At 34.8% G+C, this 27,044-nt stretch overlaps 2 protein-coding genes across 5 annotated transcripts; both read right to left on the reverse strand.

Moving 5' to 3' along the window:
- Positions 1-5,129: 5,129 nt before the first annotated feature.
- LOC116135292 (xylulose kinase 2-like) lies at positions 5,130-10,401 on the reverse strand. The gene is made up of 11 exons (XM_031421004.1): positions 10,169-10,401; positions 9,099-9,753; positions 8,925-9,013; positions 8,293-8,357; positions 7,141-7,196; positions 6,838-6,958; positions 6,683-6,757; positions 6,545-6,598; positions 6,056-6,150; positions 5,793-5,967; positions 5,130-5,493 (listed from the first exon to the last, which is right to left on the reverse strand). Exons 1-11 carry the CDS (start codon positions 10,225-10,227, stop codon positions 5,261-5,263), a joined length of 1,677 nt encoding a protein of 558 aa, XP_031276864.1. The 5' UTR covers positions 10,228-10,401; the 3' UTR covers positions 5,130-5,260.
- Positions 10,402-10,708: 307 nt separating this feature from the next.
- On the reverse strand, positions 10,709-26,290 carry LOC116135249 (protein FAM135B-like). Of its 4 annotated transcripts, none has more exons than XM_031420953.1 (16): positions 26,162-26,290; positions 25,333-25,712; positions 25,161-25,246; positions 24,298-24,452; positions 24,087-24,151; positions 23,749-23,943; positions 23,541-23,595; positions 17,520-17,744; positions 17,289-17,422; positions 15,705-15,850; positions 15,492-15,607; positions 15,152-15,406; positions 13,989-14,247; positions 13,699-13,904; positions 12,973-13,020; positions 10,709-11,468 (listed from the first exon to the last, which is right to left on the reverse strand). In XM_031420953.1, the coding sequence occupies exons 2-16, from the start codon at positions 25,458-25,460 to the stop codon at positions 11,178-11,180; spliced, it is 2,364 nt and encodes a 787-aa protein (XP_031276813.1). In that variant the 5' UTR covers positions 25,461-25,712; positions 26,162-26,290; the 3' UTR covers positions 10,709-11,177. The 4 variants fall into 4 exon arrangements, with proteins under 4 accessions (XP_031276813.1, XP_031276830.1, XP_031276808.1 ...); XM_031420970.1 differs by having other exon boundaries at positions 10,710-11,468; positions 12,973-13,023; positions 23,541-23,582; positions 23,757-23,943; XM_031420948.1 differs by having other exon boundaries at positions 10,710-11,468; positions 12,973-13,023.
- Positions 26,291-27,044: the final 754 nt, after the last annotated feature.

Consider the following 27,044-nt stretch of genomic DNA (forward strand, 5'->3'; position numbering starts at 1 on the left):
ATCGAAGGTTAAAGAAATTGTACGCAGGGTTAAAAATAAAAAATTACGAAAACAAAGAATTGGTATGAGTTATACACCCATTCTTACATGATATTTCTTTTTTGAAACATTATTTACTTATTTGAAGTTTATAATAATATCGATTTGATTATTAATGTGTTATGCTACTTTTTAGGAAAATGATCATCAGTACAGCGAGAAAATGAACAATTTCTTTCATCTACTTCCGTGGCCGATGAGGAAACTCAAGTGTTGTCGAATGATGTTGTTACTACCCCAGTATGCGTTATGTATGTTGTATAATTGTAATTGGATTAAGTTTTCTAGAACGTGTGCTAAATTATGGTTGTTAAACAATGACAGTTGTCTACTGGTCCGGTTCAGAATCTCGCAAGACAAAGTAATTGTTGTACTGGATAGGAGTTTGTAAATGATGAACATGTCTTGTTGGGAGAGATTTGATATTGTTAACAGGATTAAGCATATAGAATTGTATTTGGTAGAAATTATTCACGTTTTGGTTAATTTCTGCGGAATGTAGTTGAGTTGTATGCTAATTCAATTGTTTTATTTTTAGTATTTTGGTTATTGGTTGTGTATGAGTAGGTTATCTGCTGTAGGGTTGTGAATTCATGATAATTACCTTGATGTAACTTATTATGAATGTTTTCAACATATATTATCATCAGATTGCAGACTCTGATTGTAGATGGAATTTCGGATATTCATTTCATTTGAGATTTGAATTTTGATGTCTTTTGGTATGTCTAGTATTACATATACATATGCATTCAAAAGAGTAGTTGAGATATGTATAAACGAAAGGCAAATCTATTTATAAAAAAAAAAAAAGGTAATCTTTATCAAGAACATCCGTTGAAATCAATCTTTAACAATTAACATATTTATAAACAAGAGACAACTATAATCTTCGTACATAAACCTTAGTATTTGAACTACACATAATGACAACTAATATTCATAGTGCGTTCCCCAACAATGTTGAGAAGAAAGAGGCTGTTGAGAAATTCTTCATCATGGTGCAGGGGGTGGAGGTTGACTGGAGGAGGAGAAGGCCGTTGAGAATTTCTTCATCATGCTGAAAATTTCTGTCATGCGTTCCCCAAGGATGTCAACTATTTCTTCTATTCTTGATGCGAACGAATTGAAATCACTTTGCAATTGATCATGTTGTTCCTGCATTTCCTCTCAACACGTGAAAACGCTACTCTTGAAACTTTTCCATCCGCTCAAATCTGCTTGTCTAAAGTATGAGAAGACATATCTTCTACATTCTGAGATGATCCAGGTTCAATACTTGTTCTTCTTCTTTTGCGCACATAGACTTGTCCTTCGTTTACCCCTTCTGCAACACTAACACCTTCTTGAACCGTTGCATCTCCCTCAATTTCATCCCTAATCACAAACCATTCTCCTGCCATATTCTTTTTAATCAAACCCATTTTATATAATGTCACATCCCCCAACATATTATTTGCAGAAAACTTAATCTTATTTGCTTCATCATTAGGAGTGATCTGAATACCCAACTTCTCACATATTAACGTAACAAGCATCCCTCAATATATTTCTCCTTTTTCTGCTTGAACCTCTCCCAACTTTTTAATCAATAACTTCGCTGAATTTACTTGCCTCCCTGCTATTGCTGCTTTCATGAACATTAAATCCTTAACCGTCACATTTCCATTTGTCTCTTTCCTACCATTAAATGTGTAAGTCAGATATCTGTGAAATACTCTCATAGCAGGATTCTTTAACTTTGTAGATTTACACCTATGTGGATGGTAAATCCCTATCCCAGAAACATCCATCCAAGCTTGTTTGGAATCCCACGTTCTAGATACGTTATCCAAACCTTCAAAATCAAATCCTATCCAGGTTGCTAAATCTTGTGGTCTCACTACAATATTCTGATTCTTTAATCTAAAAAACATTGTATACACCGGAAACTCATCAGTATCTATCTTCACAACTTCCAAACTACCAAAAAACTCATAGATCAAATGCTTATATCCATCATATCTCATACTCACTCCCATTTCAAATTATAAATCCAACCATTCATTTCATCACCTAAACCCAAACTTGTTATAAGTCCTAAATCCAAACTTCTTCCAAGGCAAATATCTCTTTTCGACACCTCCTCGTATTGTTTTTTATGTCGCAAGTCTCGAAATTGGATTCTAGATGACGATGTGCCTTCATAAGGAATGGTTGTATTTTTTGCTCTCACCATTTTCTGCTTTCTTCTAAAACCTGTATACATAAAAAAAATCATCATCATAATCAGTCATAACTAAATTCATCATCATAATCAGTCATAACTAAAGAAGTTTACAACGAGTAGATGAAGATTAAATCCTAAAATTATGTATTACAAAAACATTTGAACCATTCAACATTTCCTTTGAAGCTGGTTTGAAAGATGTCAGTCATTGATCAAAAGATGGATTGGGTAACCCTTTCCTATTTGTAATAGAGGAGAATTCTTCGATAATTTGCAGAGGAATTCCGGGAATTAATCTAATGTATCTATTTTTGAACAATTGGTTTACATCCCCTTTTTAGACAGGAAATCATTGTCTACTATGCCAGAGCAGGGAAACAAATATTATGGATGAGATTAAGAACTAATAGCATATTTCTCTATCATAGACGAAATTCCCTTTGCTATCTTATGGTTGATTTCATTGACCAAATTATAGAGGGATAATACAGTCATCTGAGTACCAAATTATTCCATAATGACAAAGATATTACAAAGTTTAAATGCATCTAGAACTAGTTTGTTCTGATGGTTTCTTTCAAGAATGTTGAGTTGAAAACTGAATCATTCTTGCAAAGAACAACATTGATAGGTTATGAAAGACATGCTTACGTCCCTATCTTGCTGAGTCATTTGTTCTATTTATACCTTTTTTTGAGAAATACATCATGATCACAAGTTGATACTAAAAAAATAACAACTACTATTTAATTTCTAAAATTTTATGGCATAATATCGAACTTAATGCTTGAATGTTTATTAAGCTAATCTATCTTATAAGCTAATAGGAAAGCGGGGAACTAAACCTTGTTGGTAAGCCATTTTTTGTAATGATCACTTGTAAAGGTCGACATAAAATTAGCTTGCCCACAAGTCGCCGATATTGTTTCTTATCTCTTGGTTGCCCTTTAGTTTCATTACCAAGTCTATGATTAGGATCAATTGGTGTTTCACCAGGTTTACTACCAAGTAGACCGATTTCCTTAAGTAAATCAAGGGTACATTTTCTTTTAGAGACAAATATCCCTTTGTTGGACCTGGTTATCTCCATACCTAGAAAATACCTCAGAGGATCTAGATCCATAATCTCAAATTCATGAGCTAGAATTATTTTTTATTTTTCTATCTCAACACTATCATTGTTACCAAGCCAATCGTTAGTGATATACTTCCATTAGTTTGTTGCCAAGCCAATTGTTTTCTACAGAACACATACCAACAATATTTGGCTGCAAAAGAGCTAAAAAAGCAATCTTCACCAGCTTGCACACAACTGGATCATTGTTCTCTATAAACAAGAAAATAGTAACTACTTTAATTTGGTGATGTTTTGTTCAACACATTCAACTGATTGCTATTTGCTGTAGAGGAAGAATTGCTAATTTTCATTCATATCAAAATTTACCAATGCAAAGCAATCACACGCTTGTGTGCGGGTGTGCATAAATATGCGTGTGTGCAACAAAAAAAGTGCACGTGCACTAGTATGTAGATCCATTTTGTTTCACCCACAACATCTTTTATGAATACAATGACACCGATCTCTTCCTCCGTCCTCCCAAAATCACTTGGAGGAGAGTGACCTATTAACAATTAATTGATTCAAATAAGAAACACTTCACTATAATCACATTCATCAACCAATACTTCATAACTTAGCCACTCAACCTCAATCATCAATCAAACCCAATAAAAGATGAAGAACACAAACCAAATTAATTGAAACACTTACTCGAAAAATGGCAGATGGCTTTGACGACTTGGAGCAGCAGATGAGGAACCAAGACAAAGAAGTGAACACTATAAAACAAGCTTAATCATCAATCAAAACCAATAATTAATAGAAACCAAATATACTAAAACACTTACAATAATAATGGCAGATGAGGAACTTGAAGAAGAATGACGGTAGATGAGGAACTTGAAGAAGAATGACGGTAGATGAGGAACTTTGACGAAGAAGAAGAGCGGCAGATGAGAACTTCGAAGAAGAAGTAGAGTGCAGATGAGGAATGAAGACGAAGAAGAAGAGCGGAGATGGGGAAGGAAGACGAGGAAGAAAAGCGGTCCAAACTGATTTTAAAATTTGCCCCAAATTGATTTGACCTATATTCTTGTTTAAAGTTCTCATTAAACGATGCACGCCTGTCCATCAGTTAAGGATGCCCGTCCACTGAATAATGGACTAGTGTCCATCAATTTTTTTTAATTTACAGTATGGACGGACGTCCATTATATGTGGACGCCCATCCAAAACTCAGGGACGATCGTCCATAACTGATGAACAGGTGTCCCAATATTGTAAATTCAATTGTATTTTATTTAAAGTATGGACGGGCGTCCATTATATGTGGACACCCATCCATTTTTCAGGGACGATCGTCCATAAACTAAAAATGCCCGTCCATTATTTTTGTTCAGAAACTTTTTTAATTAAAAGTTTGAACGAGCGTCCATTAAATGTGGACGAGAGTCCATCGTTCATTTCGCATAGATGGGGGTCCACATATAATGGACTCCGTCCAATAACAGTGAATGACCGTTTATAGTTTATGAAAGACCGTTCACTCACAAAATATTGGTTCATAGGATACGTGGCTGGTCTGAGTCACGGGATATGTAATTCGATGTAACAATTCGGTGCATAGTGCCAGTTGCCATAGCATTGTTGGATGTTTAGTTAGTTGCCTATGGCCCTATACTTGGTATTGGACATAAATAACAGTAGAGATCATCACCAAGTTGCCAAGTCCTACACAGTAACACCGGTTGTCAGAGTGAAATTAAAAATTCTGAAACCCAATGGTTTATCAACAGAGTATTCTTCTAGTGACACTCAATGAAGAGTTTATAAATGCTAGTTTTTATTTACTTGCGAAATATAATCCTGTTATTACAGTACTAATTCCATTCATATAAACGTTCTTTGACTAAGAGTCCTGTACGCATCAGTGTGGCTTTTCTAGGGGCTTCTTAAATGCGGCCCAATTTTTCTACAAGGCGTTTCTCTATTTCCATTCTTTTCTTCAACATCACGGCGTACTTAGAAACAAGGTTTTGGTCTCCAGCAGTGACAGAAAGCTTGCAATTGAGAGATGTCTTCTCCAACTTGTCCTTGTATATGCTGGAGATTGACACAAAGCTTCCCTTTTTGCTGCACAGGTAACCATGAGCAGCCCTCAATGCAGCTCCCAGGGAAGCTGAATCTGTTAAACAAGAACAAAGGTTGATCCATCATCGAAGGCAGAGAATTGTAAAAACAAGGACACAGACAAGTAGAATGAGCACGCCTAATAGGAGAGTTTCACAGGTAACCCTTGGGCTACATGAAATCTTTTTTGACTGGAGGAACTTCATCTGCTATAATTTGAAACTAAAGAAAAGCATTTGTCTTCTCCAATGAGAACTACAAGTTCAGGTAAAAATTCTAGTCGTGTTTTCTGTATTCAGTTTCAAACAAGATCATTGATCATCACAAACAATATAAGATGCAAGAACCACATACCAGTTCTCTGTACCGTATACACATCACAGCCAAAAATTGATGATATACAGGTCAGAATACTTTTATTTGCTGATGCTCCACCAGTGGCTATGATTCTTTTTGGAGGAGATGGCATCCCAAATCTTTCTGCATGAGCTCGCATTGAGAGCAATTGGCCCTCAATCAATGCCCGGACCTGTATATGGATTTGTTTGATTTTCTGAGAAAAGAAAGGTTGGAGAACCTAGCTGGCCCATGAAAACAGATTATTGAAAATTACTAACCTCAGAAGGAGGCTCAAATTCCTTAACTTCAACTTCTTTCAAGCCATCCAGAGTTTCTCCAGTGAAATTTTCAAGAATGTAGCGGTGGAAACCAACTGAATTTACAAATTAGAGTCAGTTTATTACTTGATGCATTTTTATATGATATCAATGTAATGTTACATAAACAAGGGAGCAAATACAACTATAGATTATCAATTAAAACTACTTTTGCAATACAAAACAAGCACCCCAAGCCTCCATTCGATGGGTGTCGCTATACAGGCTTTTATGAGTCATAGAATTACTTGGGTCTAAATTTAATGTGACAGGAAAAACATGCCCTTTTTTAATTTCCAATAACATTGAGAAGAGGAAACACAGAGAGATAAGACTAAAACCATTGATAAATTTCAAATCTTTTGCATGATTTTAGTAGGAGAAAAGCCATAAATGACAAACTCGCCAATGTATAAGCAAATATAATGAAGAAAAAAGAAAAAAACTGACCTGGTAGAGGAGGAAGAATTTCATGCTCTGTGTAGTAGAAACCCATCTTCCCACCTATTGTAGGAACGAGATTTAGTAAACAGAGAACAGATGCAGCAATCATCCAGGAAAAGTAATTGGAAGAATGCATTTACAAACCATTTAGAGGCAGTGTTTGATCCAGAAACTTATCAAAAACTTCCCAAGATTTCTCCGCGCAGCGGTTACGCACATCTTAAATTAAATTTTTGATCAGATTGGGGACTACTGTGTGGCTTTCATTAGAATGCATTAAAAATAGAGATCGGTTTTACCTTCACGAGTCAGAGAAGCATTTTTATAAACCAACATTACCATATAGCCTTTTGTGTCAACAGGATTAGGAAAAACATGACCCTCTAATCTAGGTTGGGGATCATCAGTGATCCCAAAGACCTGCAAAAACCAGGATCAGATTTGAAGTAGAACATAGTGACCAGAGTCCCAAATAACTAAAATAAAGCCTCAACAGTAGGGCCACACTATATCTCATATAACAGGTGTGAATTAATTGCTGAGGGTCTACAAGAAAGAAAAATCAAATTCCAAGGCATTTGAAAGGCTAGATATATTCTTACAGTGTCACTGGTGCCAAGACTAATTGCCAGATCTCCAGGAGTGCTTAGTGTCAAACCTGCAAGTTTCAGGAACTTCTTGTTGACAAAAGATTAAGACAAACAGATAAACATGCACTGAAGAGGAGGATTGGCAAGAGAAACAGAAGATATTGGACAAATTTCACTTTAAAATTTTGTAGAATGTAGCTGCGAAATAAGTCAAATGCCAGATAGGTTGAAAATAGATTTTAGAAAAGAAATATGAAAAGCTCAAAGTATAAGGCATGCAGGGATATAAGTCTCTTTTGTAGCCATTGCTTCACATATGCATGCCTTTTATATCTACCACTAGTAACAAACCTAATCCAAACAGACACCACTTACAATATTTGAAATGGACTGCCCATAAATCTTTATCCTTTGTTTTCTACCATCACTAATGCAGAGTCAATAGCAGATGCTCTTTACCTCATTATTCTGTCTTAAGATTCTAAATTTTCAGAGGCTATGTGAAACGGCGACAGATATAGATGTGCAGGTCTATCTGTACATGTGTTTGGTTTCTGTCTCTCGTTTTTAATCATCATGGAGAGTCCTGTAGGCATATGCAAACCTAGTTTCTTCTCCCTCTTATTTTTTTTTTTTTAATGACCAGTATTTGACTCCCAATTTTGTGCTCCATACCCTATTTCATTTATGAGTAGTACTACTCTTACAAAATTTGTATACAAAGTTAATTATACAAAGTGATGCAGCATTACATATTAATTGACACATCATATACATGCATTTAATGAGTTGACTTTACATCTTTACTTTCCCAATCATGATGTGATACATCACTTTGTATATATACTTTGTAATAGTAGTATTATTCTACATTTATACACAAGTGTCAATTATGACAAATGCAATATCTGAATACGCTCTAAAAAAAACATAGCATAAAGCCATGCTAGCGGTAAAAAGCAACGATGTCATGTATCAGCAACAGCAACTTCAACAAAAAATCCACTTAGTGGAACTGCACAAACCATTAGAACACATGGTACAGAAATTGATGATGAACTGGGTAATTAAAATGACATACAAGATATCAAAAGGAGTGTACTCAATAAAATAGGAGCGGGTTAAATAAAATAGCAGAACTTAGAGATAATGAGAATCCTGAACCTGCTAAACTGTTAGGGTTGTCTCCCGACCACTGAACAACCAAGCAATTCTTATTGAAATGATACCTGGAAGAAGTAAATGAAGTTAGATCCATAAAGTAAGTACTTGAACAGCAAGGTACCACAAATATATGCGGATTAAATCAATTACTTATAAACTGAAATTTGGTTGGATGACTAGTATAGTGGCACACAGTAATTTTTATATTCTTAGTTCACCTAGTTTTTGGGCACAAAAAATATCCATAGCCATGTTACTCACAAATTTGCACGGTGCAGAGATGCACAAATGGGCTTGTTCTTGCCATTTTAATAGCGAAGCATATCCATAGTAGATGCCGACATGTTGCACTTTTGTATCACACTGGAAATTTTTAAGACAACCTTTATGATCAGGAGTTCATTGGCTTTATTTTTGGGTCTTAACATACTTCTTGTCCACTTAAGTTGACAACAAGATTTCCAAACACATCCATTTCTCTATTTCAGTAATCCCTCATCCATATTCATATTCTCAAGCCAATAAACATAAAAACAAGAGGATGAGAAAGCTTAGCCAATGAGAGGAAACATATTGGAAATCTCAAAAGAATATCACAACAAAAGTGAACTAACAAACACTCTGCTACTAACCTCTCCACAAAGTAGGGTGCAATATGACCTGCAACAGCATGGGCTGGCGCTATCTTTCCAAGTTTTTTCTCCAAATCTGGAGCTGTAGCCTGTTAACAGTAAAATTCAACAAACTTGAGCTACAATGAAGCAAGAAATGTACCAGAGAACTATGAAACAATAGTCACAGCAAACCTCTAAAGCTATTTTAGACCATGCTCTTTGCTTGATATCCATCAAGTTCATCCCTGCACCATCAGTTTCGTCAATACAAGCGTAAGCCCCAATCAGGAGGGATGCCATAAAAGAGCTAACAAGGGAAATCCTCTCAGTATTCTCATAAACATCTTTCTGCGTTTCAAATATCTTCTTAATCTGTGGTCCAGTGTATCTTTCATGAGCACGTGACCCTGTAAGTTTGGACAACTCCAGTGCACCACCAACAGCCTTCTCTATCTCCCTACATTGAAGAGTGGTGCTGCTATCCATCCATATAGGAGATTCATTAATCGAAAAAGCACTGCCAAACTGATCAACCAATGGCTTCTTTGGATCCAGAGAAAATAAAACTGCAGCACTACCATTCTTCCAATAAACACTACCATGCTGCTGTCCACTACCAGAAACAGCAGCAATTTTCGAGAAATCTAATTTTGATTTCAAGAATTTTTGAAGAATGAGATCCAAAGCTTCCACCCACATTAAGGTGGGTGAAACAATTCTTCCATTAACTGAAGGATCTCTATAAACTCCATCTTTGGTCTTGTAGTGGGGCAAATCAGAGTCAAAATGAACTAGCTCTGAAGTGACAATGTTGAGATTGGAATCCAAGACAGTTGCCTTCAAGGACCTTAAAAACAAACAAACAAACAACCTCAGTCAATCAAAATTACATACAATATTGATTCTATACATAATTCTCAGGAGAAATCAATAATCATAATAAAACCAAATCGGAGAAACATCAAAAGACTGACAAATAAAATGTTTTGTCACTTACCAGACAGATTATTTAATGAGTCTCATAGAATTCAAATAACAAATAAACTTATTCCAAAGAAAAATGAATAATCGAATTATAACCCAATAGAAGAAAGATCAATATTAACGTAAAGAAGCGAGCACAAAAGGCTGATCAGAACAGTTTCATTCCATTATATTACACGAAAATTAAAAATGCTAATATTATGAACTAAATTTGGCAAAATCACAGGAAAAAAAAAATATTAAATAGAGCTAACAGTGCCCAAAAGATAAAGACTTACTGAGTAGAGCTGTCAAATCCGAGGAAAAAAGAATCCTGTGGGAGAGAAAAATCTTCCATTGTTGAGTTAACAGAAGAGACTTTGGGCTTGCGCAGTGTTTCAGTTTATCCCTATTTATATTGTAGTAATAGTAACCGTTTGACTAAAAAAAATAAAATCTGTCTCGATATTTAAGGAAATTTTAGAAATCATGTCATATTTCCTCCCTCCTTTGATTGTGTTAATTTGAGTGTTCGATTTCATAATCAAATCTTAGGGATTTTATGTGATTTTTTTGTTTTTTTTCTATTTTAAAGAATCTAATAACTCTTTTGATAGAGTACCAGCAGATCTTGGATAAGAACAAACAATTGGATAAATATTTAAATCTCTTTCATAGTTGTAATGTTGTATTCCTTTAACCGGCTACTGGATATTTTATATTTTAAATTCCAGTATCTTATCATGAAAATGAAAACACCTACATATCAAGTATTATATTTATATTATTTGTTTCAGAATAACGTTACCCCAACAACCTATTCTTACAAATAAAGAACTTTATTCTGATGCTCTGTTCATCTTATGCAATGCAGTGAAGAACTGAAGATTGAGGGTGATTATTATAAACAATTAACTAAAACAAAAATATTACACACCAAAACCACATTTGTAATTCACAGTGCACACATCTCTTCTATCACTTTGAATGGCCATGTTCCCAGGAAAATGGTTAAAACCATAATCACGTAAAATTATAAATCGATGACCATATAAACTACATGGCTAATTTCATTTAAACCTCCCTGCTGCCAAGGTATACAAACAGGAGGTTCAGTTCAAACCCCTAACTTTGAAGCTTGCGGTGTTACTAAATCACAAATTATGCTGAATGAAGATACAATTAACAGATTAATATTGGCCTGTGTTTCCGTTCCCGTATGTACCAATCCATCCCTACAGTGCCTGGTAATTAGAGTTAAGGGGTGAGAATACCAAATTGATGACCCAAGTTACACAACAAAAAGTTTCACTGAAATATTTCTGGGAAAGACCACATTATGAATTTTGCATAAATGTCGGACTCTAGAAACTCAATATGAGCAGCCCGTCCAATGATTGTGTTAAAGTTCTTGCCATAAGTTGTGGTATCAAAGTTGACATCACAACGCAAGAACACCCGCTGCTCAGAGGAAGGGGCACGTATCTGGTCCAAGCAATTATTCAGCATCTCCAGAAATACTTTGCCCTTTTTTGAGTAGTCCCATGAAGCTGCCTGGCACAGTTCAATTCTGGCCGAATGATATGGAACATAACCATCCTGAATGACACAGAATCATAATTAGCACCAAAGGTAGTGGGACAACATAACATCAACAGCTTAGAAAAGCCATTATATTTCTACGCATTTCCCACAGATCAGCCAATGTTGTGATGAAAATCATTCACAAAAATTCTTCTTCTTAAGATGACAAAAACTTGGTAAAATTTTCAACAATGTCAATCTGTTGGTGATTTTAATTGTTTTAACAAAAACCTAACCTTTTCATTTGGGTGTAAAACAATTTCTCGAAAGAAGAGCAAGAAGAGTTTATTGATAGTATATCAAATCACTTATTCATCCCCAAGCATACATTGAGGTCGTCCTCCATAGCAGACAGCCAATTATTATATTCCCATCTTCAAGTAAATAAAACCATGGGACACATACAACAAAGCCGATTGTTTCATTCCCATGTTCAAGTAACTACAACCATGTAACTGTATTGTAACAGGAGATATACAGACACGTTTCTAATGTTGATACAAATTAACTCGCAAATAGCCAACATTTAGGGCTTCTAGTCTATCGCCCATAGCCCTTGTATAGCACTATGATTGTTAACAAACAAACACTAGAAGGAATAAGGTCATAAGCACAGGGCCGTCTCAAGAACATTTGTGATCCTAGGCAAGAGTTATTTTGGAGCTTTCTAATAATATAAGCATATATTACAAAAATTGTTTCAAATTTATTTTTCTTGCCTTTTGAGATATAAAATCACTAGGAGAGATAGACAACGACTGGCGGGCTAACAGGGTCAGGTTGTTGGGGGGTTTTGAAAAGCAGATGCTGGAGAAGCGATGGGTGATGAAATTGGTGATTTCCAATGCTAGGATTGACCGGAAAAGGCTTGAGAAGTTGCGGCCCAAAAGGTACCAGTGGCCGGCGATTAGCGGAGTAAACAGATGAGATATGATAGGGGTTTTGGTGAGAGGGCTGGGGAGGAAGGTGGTGGTGTCGGGTAAGGCCAACGACGCCAGGTACATGCCAAAAAGGCCGGAAATGGCTGTCGTGCGCAATGAAGCTAGGTTGCGAGATTCATCAAAAATCGGTCAAATTGAGGGCTATCAAGGTTGGAAAAACTTGGAAAATGATAAAGTGATGATTCCAATCGATTTGGATAGGAATATATATAAAAAGTTTATAATAAATTTAGACCTTTTTGGCTTTTTTTTTTTTGGACCCCTTGGGCCGGCCTAAATAAGAAATTATACACTATTTTTATTTTTGTAATATATTCAAAAAAAATTATAAAAAACTTATGCCCCTTTTTGCCCTATTTTTTGGGGGCCCTAGGCAGGTGCCTCACCTGCCTACCCCTTGGGCCGTGACAAGCATATGGTATAAGTGCAGTTAAAATGAATCTCAGAAATGATTCATAGCAATTTTAAAGAGTAAACTTATTCATATGAAGCAAATGGCATGAATGCAACCATGACGAATCTTTGAAATGATTTGTAACAAGTTTAAAAAGTAAATAGCGTACAAACAAAGTTAATACCTGGGGTGAAGACAGCAGAATTATATGCCTGAAATTTTCCAATGTCTTCTGCTGAAAGAATGAAATTAATATTTTAGACTCTCAGTAAAAGAAATAAAACTGGTTCTCTAATTTATATATGCCTGGGTATCCTTATTTCAGAATGCAGCCAAATTTATTCAGCGTGCATATTTTCTGGTATCTGTCTGCCAAAGTTCCAATAACAATGGGGTTAGTTTTTCAAAGACCCCTTTGGTAGTTATTCAACGATCTTTGACACCTTTTACAATTCATTGAATGTTAGCTCCTTTCCCTTACGAAATGAAAATTATACCGCATCAATCACAATCAAGACAAGTTCTCTCAAAACCATCTAAGACTCTTTTCACTCAACCTCCAATTCAGAATTTCACTCATTACATCACTCCAAACAATTTCTAGAAATTGCAAGTCATTATTTCAAATGAGTTTGTGAGTACCACAATTGAGAGAATGAGGGAAATAAGTTAGTGAGCTTTTGGATTGATAACAGAGATATTTATTTGTTTGTTTGTTTACAAAAGAGGTCAAAACCACAATCTCAGTTGGGGTATAAAGTTGTATATGGTGTGGAAAGGGGTTATTCCCAGCAATTTCCACAACAATTTGCTCAAAAGACTTAACTATGGTTTGATTTGTTATCAAGAAAATGTGGAGGAAAAAAAAAAGTACACCCTTCTTATGCAAGCTCTATAGTATTTTAAGTACCTTAGAAAGTTTGTAGAAAAATGTATGTTGTAGATCAGGATTGTCTGTCAAAGTGAGCTGATGAATGCACTGCGTATTCTTCAATTTCTTCAAAAGCCACAGCCCAGAGTTGAATAAGGAGTTCGAACTGTAAAGATACCCCAAATGTGGACCAGATATAGAAACGTATGTATACAGGTACCTTAGGTATGGTTCCATAATACTCTCTGCAGAAAGTAAAGCACATATCTGGCACTAAATTAAAACCTTGAAGAAGAAAGATAAAGTAGCATATAAAGTTATGACCATACCTGCTAATGCTGTTCTAAGAATGATATTTCCGATTGAATGCCCAACAAAGCTAAGCTTGATATCTCTTAGGCCAACAGATCTGGACACTTTATCCATTTTTTTTTTAAGAAAAGCAATCACTTCTTGAGCCAGTCTTAGTCCCATCTGTCTTAAATCTCCAGATGTTCTTTCTTGATTCACCTCTGACATAAGAAACTCTATCTTTGGATCTAACAAAAGCCATTGATTCCGAATAAGCCGCAAATCCAGATGATGTCCCTATTATGTTCAAAAACTGACATGCAATGTTAATCTACTGATATATGCTCCAAGCTAAATGTAGTATATAACATGTATGATCAGAGACATCAAATAAATGTCTGAAACGAAATAAAGAAAACCATGTGCTTTGCAGTAAAGAACCATAAAATAGTTATCTAAAAATTAATGACAATGAACTACTATTTACAGGAAAGAATGTAACTGAATTTTAAATGGTTTACACTGCTTAACCAATATCTATCGAAGGTGGTTAATACTGTCAAGCAGAAATACATCTTGAGGAGAAAATTACCAATGTTTTCAATTGTGTAAGAACAACAAGCAGAAGACCAGCATCTCTGATGTATGCATCAACAAAATGGTATATCATAAGCTACATTTGACTTCAATCAATTAGACCGTCAAACTGCACTGATATGTGAAAGAATAACATAGGAGTTATTTATTCATTTATTTTGCACCTCTTTGATTTCTGTTTCCAAGAAGTTTCACACTCTTTCTTTTTCATCAACTTGAATTGGAAAGGGATCTTAAGCTAATCATTTTTTTTTTTTTTTTTTTTGAGAGGAGTTTGTAATTCTTTAATTTGGGGCAGGTACACTGTTCTGGGGTACAGATTCTTTGGGTAATGACCGGAGTAGATTTTGGCTCCTTCAAGTGGGACTTTATTTTTATTTTTTATGTCCCTGCATACCTCTGATTCACTTTTTTTATCTCCTTTCTCTTTCAAAATAGTCTTTAATGTTCTATGATTAAAAACAGAAAAGGGATACTTTTTATAACAATCACAGGATTTAAAATTATGGGCACAGTTAACAAGAAAATATAAGTTAAGAACGAAAAAAACAAAGCAACAGAGTACACAAATTTAAGAAGAAGCCATGAAAGAGTAAGGACTTGCCTGAAACCCATGCACAAAGACAACAACCTTCAAGTCACGACCATGTTGTGGTGGGCTAACACCAGATAGCTGTTTTCCAGATTTGGAGCTAGGCCCTGCTTGTGATCCACGCTCACCTATTAGGTCCACATTTCTGAAGTATGAATTTTCACTAAAAGTACGTCGTGGAGCATTCATGACGCGTTCCACAATTACAATAGGAATTCGTGAAGGGTTCCCAAATATATGCATATCTTGAATGAACCGGTTGTTGATCTGGATGGAAATCAAACTCTCCTGTAAATCCAATATACATGCAAAATAACAGTCAAAAGCACCCCCTGTGAAAGCAGTTACAAACCTTCATTTGTGCAATACTTCGACGGTGAAGTTCTGCACGCATTGCTGCAAGCTGGGCAGGCTGGGTAGAACAAAAGAAAATTCCAGATTCAGCCACTGATACTTTGATGCATGTCACTAAACAAGCCAAGACACATTGGTAATGAGAAATGAAGAGTAGCAGTATTTACATCATCATTCAACTTCAACAAACTTGAAACTCTTTTATGCACACCATTGTGGGGAGGCTCATCAAGCCCACTATTTAGATAATGATGAGGCATCTCAACCTTAGAGTACACCATCCAAATGGACCATTCAGCTCTCCGATCTTTGGCCCATGCATCGCGTAGATATTTCAGTATCTTTTTATTGGTAGCCCTGGAATGAAGTATAATATCAGCAAATATACAAGCTAAAATAATCTAACAACTACATTCAGTATCCTGACTCATCCATCATTAACTTATCATTAGCAAAGGATAAGAAGATCAATCACATTCACTTGGAAGGGGGTCAAAGCAGGTTATTTAAAGCTTAAAGAATTCAGCATCTTCCTCAGAAGATAAAGAGCATCTTAACTAACATGTTCAATGCACCTTCATATTAGAAGGAATAAGTTTTTCCTATCTATTAAAAAAACCACTTTAGCAGTTATTAGTATATTGACCACATCAATCAGCAATAATGTATTAATGTCAGAGTATCCTCAAGGATGTACTGTGGCACAAACCATACAAATATTGCATAAGACACATTGTTGAACCATCACAACATGAGTGATTTTAACCAATACATCACGATGGACAAGGCGTTTCTACATTCATTTGGGTCTCCAAGTGGTGAGATGTGTTTTGGTATGTTTTCTATACAGTACACAAAATTCAACGAGGGGAATGAATTTTCATGTCAGAGATTCTTCAATCCCAGCTGCAAAAGGCTGTTAGATGCATGTCAACTTTACCTATTTGGAAATCTCTTCTCCATTTAGCTAATATGATCACATTGTGAAAAACATTAATTGTGGTCAGATGTAACATCTGCTGTCAGGATCAACTAATTTTTTCTTCCTGAATGTTGTTCAGTTCATATAAATAAGATTATATCATAAATATATAACACTTGTTGCCCTTTAAAATCTTGATTAAAAAAAGTAACCTACATTTCTACTATTTTGAAAAATTGAACTTTGAAAGGACTCTCAGCATTTCAAAAGATTACTTGTGGCTCTTGAATCATAGTGTTATAAAAACGCAACACTTAGTTACATATAATTATTGTCTGCTGACCACTGTGAATTGAACTTATATAAAATTCACTAAAAGTAATTCATGAAGCATTAATAGACCACCATGCATCAAGAATTTTGACTTTCTTTTTCATTATTCAGACATAGGTGAAATCTAAGAAACAGAGTTCAACTGTTTGATCATGTAAATAAGATACTACACAAATACTATCATTGTTCTTAAACAAGAAAAGAAAAAACTATTGGCTACAAAAATATATCCTGCCTCCTTACTGTTCAAATTGAAATGTATATTACTCAGCAAATGGCATAACAAAGAAAAGCCTGGCAAGCCAAGGTTGTCTTATATTCCTTTCATGACCAATAAAGAATTATAATTACAGAAAACTGATAAGTCACATCAGAAAGGTATTCAGTTAATTGCTGACGACAAATATCAATAGGTAGCTATTATCATCAAAAGAAACAAGTCGATTGACAAGAAGAATATAGAACACCAGGGTACTGTACTGAAATTAGGATCAACAATGTCCAAATACAATCATATGATGGTGCAGAAAAAAGGCAAACCTGTGGAAATTCAGAAACATATTCCATAAGCAGGACACTTGATTGCCCAAAAAATCAAAAATTTTCAATAGGTTTTCCTCTGATAAGGTGCAGAGCAATAGATCCCTTTGAAAATCCAGAGAACCATTTGCATGCTGTTCAAAAATTACAGTAATGTTAATAAAAAATCAACCACAAAGCATAAAAATTGCAAAATAGAATCAAGATATACAGCACAAGTAGAGCGATGACCTCAAAACGATTTTGTGGCTTGCCTTGTTCTGAAATATTCACTTGCAAGATGGGATGAGACAACTTTATAGCATCTATTCCAGATATAAACTCAGTCATGTCTATAGCTTGATTAATTGCTCCACTAAGTTTTTGTAGATCTTCAAGCAATGTATTGCGGGAATCTAATAGTGCTTTAACAAGCATGACAGGTTTTGTATCTGCAGAAGCCACTTGACCCAAAGCCTACATCAATAAATGAGATGATAATTTGTCAAGGAAATGGTAGAAAAATAGCTAAACGCTACAAGCATCTCAATACGTTTGAATCACCAGGTTCAAATTTAAGAATGTAGCAGCAAATAGAGAACCACACCTCTGAAAATATTCAAAATTCATATTTGTCAATAGAAGATAGTGTTTAAAACAGATCAATTAGCAAGAGTTCCATAATAATTATAACAACTTGAGGTGATAAAACAAAAACTATATTGCTGCCTTGAATAGGATCCGTGCCACAGCGAACTTTTTCTTTAAGCAAAAACTATGAATACCACTAAACATAGAATAGAAACAAAAGCCTGGGCAAAGTGCAATTCATAAGCATGCACATAAACACACATACAGAGACCCAGGAGCCATGCATGAAGCGGCATCTACATACAGATTAATGCAATAACATAGTGTCATCAAGGAACAAATGTACAGAAACCCTGATTAGAGGCAAAGAACATAACCCACATATAGCTGTATAATGGAAAGAGCAAGAATAGAGAAAATTAACTCAACAAAAGTCAAATAGAGGTTATTGCAAACAAAGATTCAATTCAAAAAAACACACTTGATCGGATGCGTTAACGATCCCGCCAGCAGCATCTTCAGCCTTGCAAGGATCACTGAGATAATTTAGTTGACCAATATGGCACAAGAATTAGTTTGCAAACAAGCTACAAATAAATAAATTTAAAGAAAATTTAAAAAGTTCACAACGTAGGGGGTGTGACCATGACGAGGATACCTATTTAAAGAAACTAGAATCTGTAACAAACCTGGATACCTTCAATGCAGGGGTGTGAGAACCAGCTTTCTGTAGACTCACATGAATGCTTACATCAACAAGCACTGCATGAAACGCATCAAAGTGGACAGGGCAATATGAGTGCAATCCCAAAAGAGCTTTAGGAGGTATCCGAAATTCATGGACTGCAGCAGGACAAGCATCCAGAGAAGCCTGCAACTCGGACCTGCACATAGCATTACACTCACTGTTTGTTATACAATTTCAATTTGAAAATATCAAATATCAAAGGGTGTAAAAGAACACTAAATTTCTGTTTACCCTAACTAAATGGGCAAAATTACCGACATAAAGATACTGTCAACTCACCCAATTTCCGATATTGCAGCATACATAAGCTCAAACTTCAAAATAACAGCAGATGTAGATGGACCCTGTCAATAAAATGCCATATCAATACCAGGATCTGACATCAATAGCAATGCTTTCCTCTCCCATTTCTGGCAGATTTCCCAATATTTTTAAACGAAAAAAAAAATGGATTTGTATCTCAGAGAGAAAGAGCAAGAGGGAGATATACCTCATATTTGCTAGGAGATAGACTGAATGAAATCAGGATAGATAGAAGAATATCCTGCCTTGCATATTTGATCCAGAAAGGCTGTGTTGAAAAAGTGTTGTCTCTATCATTAATCCTCCAAACTCCAAATATGTCATCATAACCTAGATTGGGAGCTGCAGCTCAACAAATGTCACCATTTTAAGATTTTAGCTCTTAATTGAACTTTAAAACTATCAACAGCCAGAAGCACAAAGAAAGATAAAAAACTTGATCATTTGAATGAAGGAAAAAATAGTTAAATGACTGAATAACATAGAGAAGTAGAGTACTTGTGAGTTCCTTTTTATTATTTTTGTTTTCTGGTGCTCTTCTGTACACCTTCGGTGTAATAGCAATATGCCCTATTCTGGCATTCTAAATGTATATTCATTTTGTCACCTAAAGATAGCTTCACTCACCCAGGATAAGATTCATCAAATTTTAGAGCAGAATAAATACTAAGTAATCAGCTAACAAGAACGACAAAAAATCCATGAGCCACATTCCAACTTTACATAAACAACAAGCTTATGTTTGAGTCAATTTTAGGAACTGTAATAATTCCAAATACATGCCTTGATGTCTCCTAATATAGTGATTCTAAATCAGGTACACCAAAAATAAAATATCACAATTTCCACCTCTTATTGAAAACCCTATTATACAAGAAGATTGAGGTACACTAATTATGTCATGTAAGATACACTTTGATTTTATGTAAAACTGAGATTCTAAACTTAGCAAGACTAAAAATATAATGTCAGAACTTTTACTTCTTATACTAAAACTATTATAAAAGTAAGTAGAGGTGAGTAAAACCAATATGACTTTAGTGAAATTACCTTCATATTGAACAACTCTTGCCGGTGTGCCCAAAGAAGTATTGTCATCGTTCTCCCATTTCATGCTAATCTTAATTTGATACCATCTAATTAAATCACAATGACAAATCACAGATTTATTAAAAAGAAAAGAAAAACAATCAAGATTATTGATAAGATATAATTTGCATACCCTTGCTGGAAAAGGTCAAGGTTGTGAAACCTATGAAGATAAATGGCAACCTCTTGAACAGTTGTGAACGTGTCCTCAGGCTCAACCTTCATGGAAGCCGGCTTCTTAAGCAACTTCTTTTGAACCATCGTATTCTAAAGCCTCCAAAACTTGCATCCTCCTTTTTCAATATATTATAATGAATATTAATCCCCTTGTATGAACTCCACAAATCCTTTATAGAACACTCAAAAATGGATTCTCAATCACATAAAAAAGCTACAGAAAAGTTCTCCCCTGCCTCCTTCTTGTTGCCCTTAGCACCACACTCTATAAGAATTCTCACTATCAATTACTGTTGGTGTAAATGAGCTAATCTTCAGAAAAGAAAGTAGCTGCAGCTGCAGATAAGAAAATATGATATCCGAGATCAATTCCACGCAACAATAACTTTAAAAAAATATTTTGAAGAAACCCAACAACTTTAAATAGCTGCAACCTAACAAGAAGAACAAGTATAATTTTAACTCCAAGTATTACAGAAAACCTATGATCATATTTACTTATTCTAGCGACACTTGACATTTAAATAAAAATAAGTTAAAAAATTAAAACGAAAATAACCTAAATTATGAAAAGTACTAAATTATTAACCTACGGAGCCACATTTGGGTCCCTGAAATTAGAAGAACCACAAAACGTACATTTAATAGAACAAAAATGGGATAGAATCATGAGTGTTAATTACATAAAAAATTGGGGTTCAATTGAAGAACAATTTCAATAAAGGAGGATCATACAATGCAATTAATAGAGAATGTAAAAGGTTAAGGAAAAGAACAGGACAAACCGCGTATCAGATCTGCAAAATTGAAACGGAAACAGAAACAGTGTTAGGGTTTCTTTTGTTAGAATGAATACTGATGTCGTGATTTGCGCGACTTTGATTTAAGTTTGTTTCCTTCAAAATTAAAAGTAGTCATCAATTTTATGCTGATGGCCCTTTTTTGTGTTTCCATTAATACGATGACGTGGAGTTTCGCGTTGTTTTGCGCCAAAAATACATGTCCAAAAAGCATTGCAACGGCCTAATGTTCCCGCCCGTTTGGTCCCATTGAAAGAAGATCATGGGTGTTGGCCCAGTATTTAGGCTTCTCGACTCTTTTGATTATGTTGGCTTCCTTAGAAAAACATGTAGTGTATTTAAAAGAAGTTTCATGGGCTTGATTTGCTTGGGCACTATATCTATGTTCTTCCACTATTTAAAACTTTCGGATTATTTCTTTGTTTTTGCTCTTACTACTTCCATAATAAATTTTTCTTGCTTTTCAGTTGACGTGATTCTATTGTTTTATGCGATCCATATGAAACTTGTGTTATTGATAAATCACTTCAATGTTGCATCATGATCTTTTTTCTTAATCACGAAATTCAATCAAGCCTAAGTAGTTAGGCCGTTGGACAAAAAGAGATTACCAAGCCTAATCGTCAATAGCATGCTTTCCTCTCCCATTTCTGGCAGATTTCCCAATATTTTTAAACGAAAAAAAAATGGATTTGTATCTCGAGAGAAAGAGCAAGAGGGAGATATACCTCATATTTGCTAACTTCCTGAATGTTGTTCAGTTGATATAAATAAGCTTATATCATAAATATATAACACTTGTTGCCCTTTAAAATCTTGATTAAAAAAAGTAACCTACATTTCTACTGTTTTGAAAAATTGAACTTTGAAAGGACTCTCAGCATTTCAAAAGATTACTTGTGGCTCTTGAATCATTGTGTTATAAAAACGCAACACTTAGAAACATATAATTATTGTCTGCTGACCACTGTGAATTGAACATATATAAAATTCACTAAAAAGTAATTCATGAAGCATTAATAGACCACCATGCATGAAGAATTTTGACTTTCTTTTTCATTATTCAGACATAGGTGAAATCTAAGAAACAGAGTTCAACTGTTTGATCATGTAAATAACATACTACACAAATGCTATCATTGTTCTTAAACAAGAAAAGAAAAAACTATTGGCTACAAAAATATATCCTACCTCCTTACTGTTCAAATTGAAATGTATATCGCTCAGCAAATGACATAACAAAGAAAAGCCTGGCAAGCCAAGGTTGTCTTATATTCCTTTCATGACCAATAAAGAATTATAATTACAGAAAACTGATAAGTCACATCAGAAAGGTATTTAGTTAATTGTTGACAACAAATATCAATAAGTAGCTATTATCATCAAAAGAAACAAGTCGATTGACAAGAAGAATATAGAACACCAGGGTACTGTACTGAAATTAGGATCAACAATGTCCAAATACAATCATATGATGGTGCAGAAAAAAGGCAAACCTGTGGAAATTCAGAAACATATTCCATAAGCAGGACACTTGATTGCCCAAAAAATCAAAAATTTTCAATAGGTTTTCCTCTGATAAGGTGCAGAGCAATAGATCCCTTTGAAAATCCAGAGAACCATTTGCATGCTGTTCAAAAATTACAGTAATGTTAATAAAAAATCAACCACAAAGCATAAAAATTGCAAAATAGAATCAAGATATACAGCACAAGTAGAGCGATGACCTCAAAACGATTTTGTGGCTTGCCTTGTTCTGAAATATTCACTTGCAAGATGGGATGAGACAACTTTATAGCATCTATTCCAGATATAAACTCAGTCATGTCTATAGCTTGATTAATTGCTCCACTAAGTTTTTGTAGATCTTCAAGCAATGTATTGCGGGAATCTAATAGTGCTTTAACAAGCATGACGAGTTTTGTATCTGCAGAAGCCACTTGAACCAAGGCCTACTCAAGTCAAAAGCAAGCCATCAATAAATGAGATGATAATTTGTCAAGGAAATGGTAGAAAAATAGCTAAACGCTACAAGCATCTCAATACGTTTGAATCACCAGGTTCAAATTTAAGAATGTAGCAGCAAATAGAGAACCACAACTTTGAAAATATTCAAAATTCATATTTGTCAATAGAAGATAGTGTTTAAAACAGATCAATTAGCAATAGTTCCATAATAATTATAACAACTTGAGGTGATAAAACAAAAACTATATTGCTGCCTTGAATAGGATCCGTGCCACAGCGAACTTTTTCTTTAAGCAAAAACTATGAATACCACTAAACATAGAATAGAAACAAAAGCCTGGGCAAAGTGCAATTCATAAGCATGCACATAAACACACATACAGAGACCCAGGAGCCATGCATGAAGCGGCATCTACATACAGATTAATGCAATAACATAGTGTCATCAAGGAACAAATGTACAGAAACCCTGATTAGATGCAAAGAACATAACCCACATATATCTGTATAATGGAAAGTGCAAGAATAGAGAAAATTAACTCAACAAAAGTCAAATAGAGGTTATTGCAAACAAAGATTCAATTCAAAAAAACACACTTGATCAGATGTGTTAACGATCCCGCCAGCAGCATCTTCAGCCTTGCAAGAATCACTGAGATAATTTAGTTGACCAATAAGGCACAAGAATTAGTTTGCAAACAAGCTACAAATAAATAAATTTAAAGAAAATTTAAAAAGTTCACAACATAGGGGGTGCAACCATGACGAGGATGCCTATTTAAAGAAACTAGAATCTGTAACAAACCTGGATACCTTCAATGCAGAGGTGTGAGAACCAGCTTTCTGTAGACTCACATGAATGCTTACATCAACAAGCACTGCATGAAACGCATCAAAGTGGACAGGGCAATATGAGTGCAATCCCAAAAGAGCTTTAGGAGGTATCCGAAATTCATGGACTGCAGCAGGACAAGCATCCAGAGAAGCCTGCAACTCGGACCTGCACATAGCATTACACTCACTGTTTGTTATACAATTTCAATTTGAAAATATCAAATATCAAAGGGTGTAAAAGAACACTAAATTTCTGTTTACCCTAACTAAATGGGCAAAATTACCGACATAAAGATACTGTCAACTCACCCAATTTCCGATATTGCAGCATACATAAGCTCAAACTTCAAAATAACAGCAGATGTAGATGGACCCTGTCAATAAAATGCCATATCAATACCAGGATCTGACATCAATAGCAATGCTTTCCTCTCCCATTTCTGGCAGATTTCCCAATATTTTTAAACGAAAAAAAAAATGGATTTGTATCTCAGAGAGAAAGAGCAAGAGGGAGATATACCTCATATTTGCTAGGAGATAGACTGAATGAAATCAGGATAGATAGAAGAATATCCTGCCTTGCATATTTGATCCAGAAAGGCTGTGTTGAAAAAGTGTTGTCTCTATCATTAATCCTCCAAACTCCAAATATGTCATCATAACCTAGATTGGGAGCTGCAGCTCAACAAATGTCACCATTTTAAGATTTTAGCTCTTAATTGAACTTTAAAACTATCAACAGCCAGAAGCACAAAGAAAGATAAAAAACTTGATCATTTGAATGAAGGAAAAAATAGTTAAATGACTGAATAACATAGAGAAGTAGAGTACTTGTGAGTCCCTTTTCATTATTTTTGTTTTCTGGTGCTCTTCTGTACACCTTCGGTGTAATAGCAATATGCCCTATTCTGGCATTCTAAATGTATATTCATTTTGTCACCTAAAGGTAGCTCCAGTCACCCAGGATAAAATTCATCAAATTTTAGAGCAGAATAAATACTAAGTAATCAGCTAACAAGAACGACAAAAAATCCATGAGCCACATTCCAACTTTACATAAACAACAAGCTTATGTTTGAGTCAATTTTAGGAACTGCAATAATTCCAAATACATGCCTTGATGTCTCCTAATATAGTGATTCTAAATCAGGTACACCAAAAATAAAATATCACAATTTCCACCTCTTATTGAAAACCCTATTATACAAGAAGATTGAGGTACACTAATTATGTCATGTAAGATACACTTTGATTTTATGTAAAACTGAGATTCTAAACTTAGCAAGACTAAAAATATAATGTCAGAACTTTTACTTCTTATACTAAAACTATTATAAAAGTAAGCAGAGGTGAGTAAAACCAATATGACTTTGGTGAAATTACCTTCATATTGAACAACTCTTGCCGGTGTGCCCAAAGAAGTATTGTCATCGTTCTCCCATTTCATGCTAATCTTAATTTGATACCATCTAATTAAATCACAATGACAAATCACAGATTTATTAAAAAGAAAAGAAAAACAATCAAGATTATTGATAAGATATAATTTGCATACCCTTGCTGGAAAAGGTCAAGGTTGTGAAACCTATGAAGATAAATGGCAACCTCTTGAACAGTTGTGAACGTGTCCTCAGGCTCAACCTTCATGGAAGCCGGCTTCTTAAGCAACTTCTTTTGAACCATCGTATTCTAAAGCCTCCAAAACTTGCATCCTCCTTTTTCAATATATTATAATGAATATTAATCCCCTTGTATGAACTCCACAAATCCTTTATAGAACACTCAAAAATGGATTCTCAATCACATAAAAAAGCTACAGAAAAGTTCTCCCCTGCCTCCTTCTTGTTGCCCTTAGCACCACACTCTATAAGAATTCTCACTATCAATTACTGTTGGTGTAAATGAGCTAATCTTCAGAAAAGAAAGTAGCTGCAGCTGCAGATAAGAAAATATGATATCCGAGATCAATTCCACGCAACAATAACTTTAAAAAAATATTTTGAAGAAACCCAACAACTTTAAATAGCTGCAACCTAACAAGAAGAACAAGTATAATTTTAACTCCAAGTATTACAGAAAACCTATGATCATATTTACTTATTCTAGCGACACTTGACATTTAAATAAAAATAAGTTAAAAAATTAAAACGAAAATAACCTAAATTATGAAAAGTACTAAATTATTAACCTACGGAGCCACATTTGGGTCCCTGAAATTAGAAGAACCACAAAACGTACATTTAATAGAACAAAAATGGGATAGAATCATGAGTGTTAATTACATAAAAAATTGGGGTTCAATTGAAGAACAATTTCAATAAAGGAGGATCATACAATGCAATTAATAGAGAATGTAAAAGGTTAAGGAAAAGAACAGGACAAACCGCGTATCAGATCTGCAAAATTGAAACGGAAACAGAAACAGTGTTAGGGTTTCTTTTGTTAGAATGAATACTGATGTCGTGATTTGCGCGACTTTGATTTAAGTTTGTTTCCTTCAAAATTAAAAGTAGTCATCAATTTTATGCTGATGGCCCTTTTTTGTGTTTCCATTAATACGATGACGTGGAGTTTCGCGTTGTTTTGCGCCAAAAATACATGTCCAAAAAGCATTGCAACGGCCTAATGTTCCCGCCCGTTTGGTCCCATTGAAAGAAGATCATGGGTGTTGGCCCAGTATTTAGGCTTCTCGACTCTTTTGATTATGTTGGCTTCCTTAGAAAAACATGTAGTGTATTTAAAAGAAGTTTCATGGGCTTGATTTGCTTGGGCACTATATCTATGTTCTTCCACTATTTAAAACTTTCGGATTATTTCTTTGTTTTTGCTCTTACTACTTCCATAATAAATTTTTCTTGCTTTTCAGTTGACGTGATTCTATTGTTTTATGCGATCCATATGAAACTTGTGTTATTGATAAATCACTTCAATGTTGCATCATGATCTTTTTTCTTAATCACGAAATTCAATCAAGCCTAAGTAGTTAGGCCGTTGGACAAAAAGAGATTACCAAGCCTAATCACCACTTAGTAACCTAATGGTAAAAGAGTAAAAAGATGTTCTATGAGTTTCTAAGTTCAAATACTCACAGACACAAATAGAGGTAGCCGCTGAGGGGCTCACCCGATCTTCAACTTCAAGATTTCGAGATATTAGTTAAAGTGCATACAAACTCATTCGAGCACCACTGGTCAGCCAAAAAAAAGAAAAGAGAGATTATTTCCATGGGCCAAACCGAAGCACTAAAAAAGAGAAGAAAAGTAAAGC

Source organism: Pistacia vera, unplaced genomic scaffold (genome assembly GCF_008641045.1).
Source record: "Pistacia vera cultivar Batoury unplaced genomic scaffold, PisVer_v2 Contig1089, whole genome shotgun sequence".
Taxonomy (NCBI): domain Eukaryota; kingdom Viridiplantae; phylum Streptophyta; class Magnoliopsida; order Sapindales; family Anacardiaceae; genus Pistacia; species Pistacia vera.

Bases quoted from the DNA above. Each gene is read 5' to 3' on its own strand.
- LOC116135292 (XM_031421004.1), bottom strand. From the start codon at position 10,227: ATGGAAGATTTTTCTCTCCCACAGGATTCTTTTTTCCTCGGATTTGAC. The intron at 7,197-8,292 runs GTTCAGGATTCT...TGAAACTTGCAG, and splicing joins CAACCCTAACAGTTTAGCAG to GTTTGACACTAAGCACTCCT. The intron at 5,494-5,792 runs GTATGTGGTTCT...CTTGTTTAACAG, and splicing joins GTATACGGTACAGAGAACTG to ATTCAGCTTCCCTGGGAGCT.
- LOC116135249 (XM_031420948.1), bottom strand. From the start codon at position 25,460: ATGGTTCAAAAGAAGTTGCTTAAGAAGCCGGCTTCCATGAAGGTTGAG. The intron at 25,247-25,332 runs GTATGCAAATTA...TGATTTAATTAG, and splicing joins CTTGACCTTTTCCAGCAAGG to ATGGTATCAAATTAAGATTA. The intron at 13,024-13,698 runs GTACTTAAAATA...TCATTCTTTCAG, and splicing joins TTTTCTACAAACTTTCTAAG to CAGAAGACATTGGAAAATTT.